The sequence below is a fragment of the Equus asinus genome, chromosome 7 (genome assembly GCF_041296235.1).
Source record: "Equus asinus isolate D_3611 breed Donkey chromosome 7, EquAss-T2T_v2, whole genome shotgun sequence".
NCBI lineage: Eukaryota > Metazoa > Chordata > Mammalia > Perissodactyla > Equidae > Equus > Equus asinus.
In genome coordinates, this window is record NC_091796.1 from 88,723,827 (window position 1) to 88,736,067 (window position 12,241).

The following is a 12,241-nucleotide window of genomic DNA, read 5'->3' on the forward strand; positions in this document are numbered from 1 at the left end:
TTCAGCATCACTAGCCAAGTTCAGGCCTCGTGGGTTCTTTGCTTGGATTGTCACCCAGCATCTGTTCTCTGGTCATACTACAGTCCAGGGGTTCTTTATCATATACAAACCTGAGTGAATTATTCCCCAGCAAAAGTCATCCAAGCTTCCACATAATTCTTCTCCGGGGCTATTTCCATGCCATTCTAAGTCTGTCAGTCTAGGCCGTCTGAAGCTATTGCAACCTCTGGGACTCTAACTACAGCAAAGCATTTCAGTTCATTTTTCTCCTGGAACCCTGGGGAGAGCTCTCTTGAAAAGACAAAGACTCCTTCTCAGCCATCATTTCATTTGACAATACAACAAAGACCTGGGTCTTAGCCTGCTCAGTCCCAAACCTCAAGGCCATTTACCTCCTCTGTAAGGGTTTCCATTGTGCCATTTATCACTCATTGTACATAAACCCCATTCTCAGTTTCTTTACAGAATATTACCTTCACTTTTCGGCATATTTTTCTAAGGACCCCATATCCCAAATAGACCTCTCAGGTGAGAGCTGCTCGTTGTCCCACACCTAGCATGGGGCCCAGGAGGCATCTGATAAACATCTGAGTGAAGGAACCTCATATTTCCAGAAATCTGGAGGTGGGAATGGCATGGGTTATCCATTGTCTTTTCAGATGTTTATTTCAACATTCCTGAAAAAGTTCTTGCTTCTTTGAAGCTCATGCTCAAAAAGCTAGAAACATGAAAGGATATGTGTCCAACAGCAGAATTTGTATCCATATTCCTGGTAGGATAGTTTGAATTAAAGTTTGCAATCCTTTTTCTTTCTTTCTTCGCTGTTTTTTTCTTCCTTTACTGTTTTCCCTTTTTAAGGCCTACTTGTCCAATAAGAGTTTTATTTAATCTCTGAAATGTAATTCCAACAAAGAAAATTTTTATTGTCTAAGACTCTCAACAGAGTTTGGGAAAATAGAAATACCAAATGTATAATTCTCACATCTTCATGAAAGAACTCTAGTTCAGGAAAAATTAACTTTTCCAGCAGAGTTTCCCAGCCTCTGGGCCTAGCATCACTGTGCATTGCAATCCTCCCCCAGGACACCTTAGTAGCTGGAATTAAACTCATTGTGTAATTATTTAAAACAAAGCAAAACCAAAAACAAACAAACATTACCTCTCAGTTCTCTGCAACTACATAGGATAAATTCAATTTTCAGTGTACTCCTTTTAACACAGTTGTCTCATAAGTGTCCCTCACTGTGTTAAACATTTATCATATTTTTACAGATAAGGAAACTGAGGATAATAGAAGTTGAGAAATTCTCGGGATCATCTAAAGTCTCTTGTGTGCTTCTTAATGCATTACCAGAGTTCACAGGTGGTGAACTAGGTGGCTTTCAGAGTTCCTCTACAATTGCCACTAGCCGTGCCTGATTGTGGTCGTGGCTGCCTTCTCTTATCTCTTGCCAGTAGCCCCCAATAACTCCCATACATTTCCATAAGTTCCCATGGCTGGGGCTTCTTCTCCTGCCGAAATGCCATATGCTTTTGGTGGGTGGGAAAAATCTCTTTTGAGGTCAGAAATCCTGATTCCCAACAGCTCTGCATCAAGGTGGCTTTGAGACGTCACCTCCACATCTCAGTCTCAGTAACTTGACTAGGAAATAAAGGAGATACTTCATTCTGGAATCATTGTATGAATGAGTTAGTTGCAGAAACAGCAACAAGTTAAAACATTAAAATTTCCACAAAAGGGCCTGGTCTATCTACTTTCTTAGATTTGTCTTGGAAGTTCAATTTAATTCAACCCAGAAGCATTAAGGATTTAATCTATGATAAGCCTTGAGGATAAAAATATGGATAAAATACAATGTGAAATAACATTTTAAGTAGAAAAATATAAAACCTATGCATTCATGTGAATAATGTCTTTTAAAGTGTTCATCTTAAGGAGCTACAGTTATTCCTCCATTGTTGATTTTGGGTTAACTATTACCTGAAATCCCTGTTTTTTGAGTACATGTGGAACGTTTTTTAAAAGTCCTTAATGGTGGTAAATCTTTGTTCCTCAGAGTGAATCTGCTTCTGAGAAACAGCTTAAAGTTACTAGGAGCTAAGTCTGGGGAGTGGGGATTCAAACTGGGAAATACTATCCTATGTCCCAAACAAGACATATTGTGAAGTTTTCTTGTGGAGCTTGTATGTGGGACCTGAGAACATTTGTTCCCATTTCTGACACTGAAGAAATGAAGTCCAACCTTCAGAAGAAGGCCAGCACCACCTCTTATAGGTCACTGATTTCTCCTCTCTCTGTTGATTGTAGGAAACTATACAACAATGGCTTTACTTCAATCCAAGGACATGCTTTCAATGGGACAAAGCTGGATGCTGTGTAAGTCAAGGGTAGTTATGGAAACCGCAATCCTCTCCCACACTCCCACTGCCAAGAAAGACCATCCACTGAGTCAGAATTCTGCTAGAGATAGGTTCTACCAGAGCATTCCTCAACCCCAGAGTTAGTATGACCAAGACTTGAGGATGATGTTAAGGAACTTGGCAAGAGCCAACTTAGTGGACATTTCATTAACTCCAATTCTAAATCCCAAAGTTTTTTTTCTCAATAAAATGGAGAACCACGGTGTTACCTTCAGTTAGCTTGTAGGAGCTTGTGTATGTAAATATTCTTCTACTATGTATATGAAGTAAAAATGTGTCTTTAATTAACTTCAAAGCTGTTCAGAAAGTAAGGTTTTTCTTTTAGCTTTTTTCTGACACATTTTCAGGAAAGCTGTCAGTTGATATTTGATTCACTCAGAAATAGCTGAGAAGCCATATCCAACTTTTGCCTTCCCCCTAAATAAGTAATGCCAGGAGGAAGAGGTTGGCAAACAGATAGCCATTGACACGGGTTTCTGTCTTTGTTGTGCTTTTCAATTACGCGTTTGTGGTCCCAGTATCTACACCAGGGCATAAGTGTGTCTAAGAGCTTGTGGACTGGTTCAGCCATCCTGGTGTACCTTTTAACCTAATATCTAATAACTGAAAAATAGCTTTAGTCAAGTCTACTTCTCACACCATGGTGGACCAGTTAATTTGTAGGGCCCTCCTACTACAAACAACTAGATCATACATTTAAAAAAATACATTTTATGCCATAGCTCCAAGAGAGGGAAATAAAACAAAATAACAAACAAGGAGCTGAAAACAAAGTGGTGGGTGCTTACAGAGGGTGGAGTTCCCACAGGGGCAGCTGCGAACATCAGTGGTGCCAGGAGACCAGGCTTTAGCATAGTGAGAAGGCAGGCGAAGTGATGGAGACCTGAGACTCCTGGATTAATCCAGGGAACCTGGACGAGAGCTGGAGTGGTACTATGCTAGTAGTACCTCCTGACTCCTGGCAGAAATACATGCAAACGTCGACGGAGGAAAGAATCCCAGTGCAGGCTCCCAGATTTTTTAAAGATTAAGATCAATCAAATATGAGCTCACGGTCAAAAATGACACACAGGAGAAGAAAAAACCACCATGGGTAAGAGTCAGCTGAAGCAACAAACCACAGATTTGTATTTGATTTGCTTTATAACACTTTATTGAGTATTTTTTAAATAACAATTATTATTTTTCAATTCTAGAACTTCTATTTGCTTTTAAAAAAATTTGCTTGCTCATTTTTGACAATCTTGTTGCTTACTCATGTTTTTGTGATTCCATCTTTTTTTCCCCTTTAAACATTTAATACATAGTCATTTTATATTCCAGAAATGATTATTGCAAAATCTGAAGGTCCATGGTTCTAGATCTGTTGTGACGTACGGTGCTTCTCAAAATTTGTTTTTTTAGATTTACAATGCAGAATCTGATTAAGTAGATCTGGGGTGAGCCCCAGATTCTGCATTTCTAACAAGCTCCCAGGAGATGCTGATGCTGCTTGTCCATTGACCACGCTTTAGCAGGGTGAGGTAAATAACCTGCACAACCATGTGCAGGGGCCCTGGATGCGAAAAAACACACATGTAGATTAAATGATGCTCTGGTTCCGGGATTAGGTAGTAGGTTCTGATGTTATTCTATTTTTAAAGAATAAATGCTAATAAGTTTTCAAGTCATTATACCTAAGCATGGCTTTCTCAGTTCCTTTTGAAATGAGGTCTCACTCTTTTCCAGGCTTTGGGTTCCCAGTAGTCTTTATCAAATGAAAAGTTGGAGTACCTTTTTCTAGATTGTCTAGTTGTGGGCTCATTCAGGCTGATAGTAGTCATTTTCTAAAATATATAATTATACAGGAAGTCTAAAAAAGATTCAATAACGTAACATGAATACTTCTACATCAAATTTCTTTACAGTATTGGAAAGACCCTACTTCCGTATTAACATTATCACAGAAATCTCACACCATCCTTCATTTATTTTTCAATATATTTATTGAACACCTACAATGAGCCAGGTACCGTGCTATTCACTGGTGATACAAAGATGAATGGGAGCAATGTGCTGCCTGCCCACACTGAACACACATTCAAGTGGGGTCAACTTGAGGGCAGCAATATTAAGGGTCAATGTACATTAGGGAGAAATGTACCTAATCCAAATATGTATTTCAGATTGAAAATATCTGAAAACATTAAATAGCCAATAACATTGGCCTCCCTGCTTGGAGAAATAAGCTTGATTTTCCCTAGATTTATCGTGTCTTTTAAATGATTAGCATTCGATTTTAATATTACATAAATCTAACCAAACTTTTTCCTCTTTGATTCACTATTCCTAGCAAGCCATGACCCTTAGGGACATGATCTTCCCAATTCAAATTTTCAATGAATGAAGTAGGGAATGGGGACTTCTTAAAATAACTAAGACAGTTTGTAGATATTCAGGTATAAAGATTTCAGAAGACTGTCACACTGTTCTAGACACTGAGGGTGTCAAGATGTTAACATTAAGACAACAGAGAACCACATTAGCAAGGGCAGTGGAAGGGACAATAAAGCAACTTTCAACCAGAGCTGATTCAGAGCTTCTAAATTCGGTGTGTCCTGCTGATTCTTGCCTGAATCAAAACTACAAAGGACCAGAAACCAACATTAGATATAGGATAATTCACTTCTAAAACTTTTATTTTTGCACAAGCAAAAGATTTTAAAGCCAAAGATTAGGATCTATGCTTTAAATTATTTGCTTCTTTATCCTGCCATATTTAGGCATTGGAAGATATCACCCTCCATCACTCTCAGTTATCATTTTTTGACAGAGACTTTGAGTATAAAATTCAGACTTTAAGGTCTCCAGAGCATGGTTCTCAATATTGGCTGCAAGTTGGAATCACTTGAAGAGATTTGGAGGCACTGATGCCTAGGTGTTACCACCAGACCTTCTGGTTTAATTGGTCTGAGTGTACCAGAGCATGGGGATTTAAAAATTTCCCCCTGTGAATCCGATGTAAAGGAAAAGTCAAGAACTGCTGCTGTTATCAAGCTTCTTGTCCAATAGTTACATTTTACCTATGAGCGGAATGAAGCCCGAAGTGAACACGTGGCTTTGTTTTTTTTTAACGTGGCTTTTAAAATTTGATAGAGCTATCAAGTGGCCAAGCCAAAGCTGGGCCTGGATCCCCTGGTTCAAGACTCTTTTCCCTGTGCCCTGCTGGGATTCATTGTTGCTGACTTACCACCCACCACCAAGGCTTGGACACCCAACTCCTCTGCCCACTATTGCCTCTTTCCTAGCCCAGGAGAATGTTTGCACTCTTAGCTCAGTCTATTAAAGGCACAAAATACAGAAGCTAAAATATCTTGCAGCTGGGAAGAGTGGACTCATGTGAGAGAAAGGAGGCCACTCAAGACTCAAGGCACAACCAGTAGAAGTTTCAGGGAACAATCAGACCAAGCAACGGTCTCATTGTCAGTGAGAACCTGACTTTACTGATGCAGCAAGGTCACCAGCTCAGTAAGCTTCCAAATGAGCTCTGATCGGGGGACACCTTGATGGAAAGCATGGGATGGTAAAATGTGATTAAATTCAAAGAACTGGGGGTGAAGTTAGGCCGTGTTTGCTATCTTGCTTCAAACATCTCACAGCTGCTCATAATTGGCCTTTTGGTCATGTTTAGAGAGCTCCACAAAGACTTCAAGAGATTTCCAAAGTGAATCTCTGTAATCAGGAGACTACTGTGCTAAGTGGATCTCAGTGTAACTCTAGTAGCCGATTATTTTAGGGCTTTGGTCATAAAATCAGCCACAGATTATCAAAGGAGTTTAGAGACATTTTCTATTGAAAAGATGGAAAAACTAACAAGGGAATAATAATTTCTATCCCGGCTTCTCCCCAGCTTCTGTGGTAAGAGAAGAGATGGGCGAGAAAGCATTTCCCAAATTATGTTCCTTGAACTCTCTTTCCATGGCAAGTTAATGGGTGTTACTCTTTAAAAGCTATTCGTGACCTTAGAAAGTTAAACAAAGGTATACAGGTGGACTTCTCTGGTCTTTTAATAGAACAATCTGAATTACTAGTATCCAAGAGGGGGATATAGCGTGCAGAGTTTCCCAGGGAGCTCTTGGTTCCAGGAGCCTCTCTCTGAGATGGTGTTCCACAGAACACTTTTTGGGGAATGCTAATCAAAAGAATCTTTTAATACACCACCTTGTTGGGAGGCAGTTAAATTTAACAAGGTTTGTTCTAGAGGTGGCCTGTGGAGAATCAAAAAGTTAATAAGAGTTTCAGATCACCTAGTGCTCTTCTGAAATTAAACCTATGAAAAGATTATGTAAGGAGACTCTCTCTACCTTCCCACCAACTTTCTTCTCAGACCATACCATGGGTTCTGTGAAAGGCTCAGCTCATGGCAGAGTTATTCTGTTGCAGACAATGGATTTTACTTCACTGGTTCCCTGAATTATAGTCTGTTCTAGTCACTGTAACTATCCTTGAAATACAGGAAAGAAATCAGTGCACCATTTTCACTATACTTTCTTGATATTTTTATGTAAAATATTAAAGTTATTTGGAAGAGTTTAACAAATGTGGGAAATATTTCTTAAGTGAGAATCATTTGCTTCTTGATTTTTAATAGTCTAGATTAGAGATCAGCAAATTTTTTCTAGAAAGGACCAGATAGCAAATATTTTGGGCTTTGTGGGCCATAGGATCTTTGCAGTTATTCAACTCTGCCATTGTAGTGTGAAAGCAGCCACAGACAATGCATAACAAATGAGTATGGCTGTGTTCCAGTAAAACTTTATTTACAAAAAACAAGTGGCAAGCAGGATTTGACCAACGGTGATAGTATGTGGATCTCTGGTCTAGACGAAGGTATTACATGAGGATGACCATTGTGTGATGAAATATGTGTTGTATTTCTCCTAATTCCTGGTAAAGGGCAAGCATGGTATCTGATAACCAGTTAATATCCAAAATATAAAAAGAACTCATACAACTCAGTACCAAAAAGCAAACAATCCGATTAAAAAATGGGAAGAGGATGTGAATAAACATTTTTCCAAAGAAGACATACAAATGGCCAACAGGTACATGAAAAGATGCTCAACATCACTAATCATCAGGAAAATGCAAAGCGAAACCACAATGAGATATCACCTCACTGGGATAGCTATTATCAAAAAGATAAGAAAGAACAAGTGTTGGCAAGGATGTGGACAAAAGGGAACACTTGTGCATTGTTAGTGGGAATGTAAATTGGTGCAGCCACCATGAAGAACAGGATGGAGACTACTCAAAAAATTAAAAATAGAACTACCATATGATCCAGCAATTCTACTTCTCGGTATTTATCCAAAGAAAATAAAAACATTAATTTGAAAAGATATGTACACTCATACAATGAAATGATGTATATTCATTGCAGCATTATTTACAATAGCCAAGATATGGAAGCAACCTAAGTGTTAATCTATGGTAAATGGGTAAAGAAAATGTGGTGTGTGTGTGTGTGTGTATATATATATGTATACACGCAGACACACACACACACAATGGAATACTATTCAGCCATTAAGAAGAATGAAATCTTGCCTTTTGCAACAACAGGGATGGACCTTGAGGGCATTATGCTAAGTGAAATAAGTCAGAGAGAGAAAGACAAATACATATGATCTCACATGTGGAATTTAAAAAATGAAACAAAACAAAAAACCAAGTTCATAGATACAGAGAACAGATTAGCAGTTGCCAGAGGTGGGGGAAGAAGGGTGGGTGAAATGGGTGAAGGAAGTCAAAAAGTAAAAACTTCCGGTTATAAAATAAATACATCAGGGGGGATGTGATGTACAGCATGGTGACTATCATTAATAATACCGTATCACTTGTTTGAAAGTGGCTAAGAGAATAAATCTGACAAGGTCCTCATCACACACACTCACAAATTTTGTAACTATGTATGGTGTTTGATGTTAACTAGACCTACTGTGGTGATCATTTCACAATATATACAAATATCAGATCATTATGTTGTACACATGAAACTAATATAATATTACGTCACTTATCCCTCAGTTTAAAAAATCATTAATAAAAAAACAGCATGGGATAAAGATAAGAAGTATCTGGATAAAAATATTTTACAGTTTGAAAGTTCAGATCCAATCATAATAGAAAACAAAGATCTTTTTTCCCCATCAGTATTTTGAATCCAAACTTGAACCTCTGCTTCTGTTATAAAACAATGTTCCGTCTGTTCATCATTCTATCCTAATAGTTGATGGAAAATTATTTTTTCTTAGATTTAAGCACTTCAGTAAAAGATATATAAATCTAAGGTAAAAGCAAGATGATGGTCATGATAAGGAGCGGTGGGACTAGAGGAAGATAAAGGTTGAGCTGTAGATAGAGAAAACAAAGGTCAAGTTTCCATGGTAATAATAAAATAGTATTCACACTTTGAGATTTTAACATAGGACTGTTGCCTCTGGTCTCAATGCTAATTGTGATTTTAAACTAATGTAACACATCAGTATCTTATAATGATCCTAATAGTGCTCAAAGATTGCGCATAGCATGTTAGCAATTTGGTCAATTCCCCAGAAGTATGTTCAAATATCTTTAGGTTATAATTTAGATAATGTGTCATCTAAAAGAGCAATTATTCCTCATCATCCACCTCATGCCAATTTACTAAAGTTAGCAGATTTGACCTCATTTAGACCTACTTCTTTAGTGTATGATTGCAGTCAAGTTGGACAAGTTCCACATTGAGAACAAGCACTGATGCCTCAGCAGCAGTTGGGTAATTAGTTAAAAGTTCATGAAAATTATGGCAGATGTGTGAAGCACGTGGTCCTGTGATTTCACATGGAACCAAGCACACTGTCATCACTCAGATGTGAAATTAATAATAATACAAGCATCCCTTGCTCAACAGAAGTTGAACTGCTCTCAGTTGCAAGTTAAGTCACAGATTCATTCTCTGGAACCTCTGTTCCATCCTCTCTTTCCACACAATCTGGTGTGGGGATATATTGCTTATTTAGAATGTCTAATTCTCTGTATTGTATTTGCTACTGTCAAACTCCAGTAACTAGCTACTATCTGACAGTAAACATTTGGGCAGGGAGAAAAAATACGATTTTAATGTGCTGAGAACGTACCGAAACACTAATCACTAGGAACAGAGAAATCAACACAATTCATCTGCTAATTAGCATCACACATTAGCCGATTAGAAGCAAAACACTGCAGCTTGGAGCACTGGGAAGATGACGATAGAGAAGATTATAGGAGTAAGCAGGCTATTATTTCTCCTGGAGTAAGTATTTGAACAGCTTGTAGGATATGCTCCAAGGCTGGCTTTTACTGCTGCCTCTGGAAAACTTGAGCATTTTCTCACCTGTGACTGTTTACAGACAGGTGTCCTGATTTCTGCTACCAAAAGGATTTCCATGGAGCAATGAGGGCTGGGCAAGGCTTCCTCTTAATCTTTCAAATAGCCAAAGCTATGAGAGGGAAACACGGTTCCCCACAGAAGTGTTCCCATGAGAGTCTCACAACATAAAGAGGTGACAGCCCAAGTTTCCCCTACAGAGATGATGCAAAGCCAGCTCCATCTTGGAGCTGAAATGTCCCTTAAAACTCCCCCAGAGAGCAAAGCTCAGCAGCACCCACAACTTTCTTTGCCACAGTGACATCCTCCTCCCTCTGACATAGGTCACTTCCTCATCTAAACATAATATAGAAGGTGCCTCCAGCTACGAGTTACCTAGCAACTGAACTTTCATTTATTCATCCAGCATGTTTTACGGAACGGCTGCTATGTGCCAAAAATGAGTCCAATGGGGAAGGATGTGAGCCATAATATTCTATCTAGAATAATGAGTTCATCAATTGGCTCTTCTTCCCCAACTCTTTCCTGACGATTTCATTTTTCTGACCACATTGTTCTTCCTTAACTGTGAGGTACACGGCACTAAAATGAGGGCAGGACTTCTTAATTCCCCTCCCCGCTCTGAAAGAGCTGACAGATCTTTTCTAGGACGAACTTCATTTCTTCCACTAAGTTCTCAAAGGAGCATAAGTCCTCCAGTGAAAAGGTGTTGAACATAAACATGTAGCATTGGTTGTATTATTTTTTAAGGTGATACCAGTTCTTTTCTCATACGTCCTTCCCAGGATTTGTACTTTAGAAATCCTGACTTTCAAGAAGTCTTTCCTTTCACCTCTAACTCTAAGACTTTCTGCTCTCTTTTAAGTTCACAGCATCCTTTCAAGAGATATTTTAAATGATCACACACCCCCTATAAAATAAGAATTGTCTGGAGTAAGTTACCCATATAGCCTACCAAGATTTGTGACTGATTTACCCAAGCTAGTTTAGAGAATGTGGATTCCAGAGGAACCAGGATAAGTCACAGTCAAGGAATCAGTTTAACTAGACTGACATTCCCAGTAAACATTTGATAAATGGGGCTGATGGAAGCCTTTCTTCCTGGATATTAAGGCTTCTGTGGATGTGTTTCTCCATCCCATCCCACTACCTTCAGAGGGAAGGTAGGATCCTTAATCTGAACGCAAGGATAAAATCTTCCTGCATTATGACAAACTTTGACAATAAGGCAGTCCTCCAAACTGCTAAAGGCAGAGTGATGGTTTCATTTTTAAGCACCTAATTATCTCTAAGAGATAAAGTGCCCAAACTACCTTGTTGGTTTTAGAGAGCACGGCCTCCCCCAAGACTCAGTTCATCTCCGTTCAAGTTGGCTGTGCCCTCTCTCCATCCTCCTTCTCCCCTCCTGGACTCTGGCTGGCTTTCCCAGTTTCAAATCTTCTGCAGCTTTTCTGGTAAACGGCAATGCTTATCAACCAGCCTCCTTATCCTTGGGGGCGTATTGAATATCAGATGAAAACACTGCAGAATTGGACAAGCAATTATTTAGTTTTATAATAATTTCTAATGATTAGAGCAAGCCGATTTTCACTTGCAGCAGTCAGAGATGAGGAAAAACTGAGATGAGCTCACCAGTCCTTACTTGATTTTCAGCAGACTGGGAACAGAATGTGATCTGCAAGTTGCATGGTCCAAAGAATACAAAAAGAAACGCAAGCCAATGCAACATTTACGCTAAGCTTAGTTGTCTTTTTACAAAATCATGCTGATCAAGATCTCTCCAGTTGTTGTTTCTTCAAAGTGGCTCTTGCCTGTTCTAGCTACCACTGACCAAAGGAATTCCCAGGACACAGTGGGTTCAAGGAGAGTCATACAATGATCAAATGAAGTCTGTGGTTGAGAGCCTTACATGATAGCCATTCATCCAGACAGCACAGATTGGCTGCAATAGCACCTTAGTTGGGTCTTTGCATATATATATGAGATTAACTGACCCCCTCCATTTCAGATTTAACAGTGCCCTGGAAGCTTGGTGTCCAGCCGCTGCCTGAGGAGGCCATGTCTGAGCCAACCCCTCATGGCATTTTTTAACGAGTTGCCTTGTCACTGCCATCAAGAAAGTCAATTGGCCACCACACCATATGTTGAGTCTTCTATTCTTTCATTCTCCTATTTTTTCCTTAAAGCAATCACGTGTCACCTTAAAAGTTTAGCATCACCCACCTCACTATTTTTGAGGAGAGGTGCATTGATTCTTTTATTCATTCATAGGTAGTTCTCAACCTCAATTTAAGAAAAAAAGGGAAAAAATTACAAAATTTATACCAATTTATGAGACCTCATTGTGTGGAGTTGTAGTACTTATTTGTCATTTGGTTAATCCCTCATCCTGTCCAGGAGGGGGAGACTTCATTGGTGGTTGGTAAA

At 39.1% G+C, this 12,241-nt stretch overlaps 1 protein-coding gene across 3 annotated transcripts in view; it reads left to right on the forward strand.

Annotated features, from left to right (window-relative positions):
• Positions 1-12,241, forward strand: part of TSHR (thyroid stimulating hormone receptor) — a 155,689-nt gene that overhangs the window by 108,942 nt on the left and 34,506 nt on the right. For all 3 annotated transcript variants that reach the window (XM_070514150.1, XM_070514151.1, XM_014846747.3), the window contains one exon: positions 2,309-2,377. In XM_070514150.1, coding sequence (XP_070370251.1) covers positions 2,309-2,377 — 69 coding nt within the window. The remainder of the gene's footprint in view (positions 1-2,308; positions 2,378-12,241) is intronic.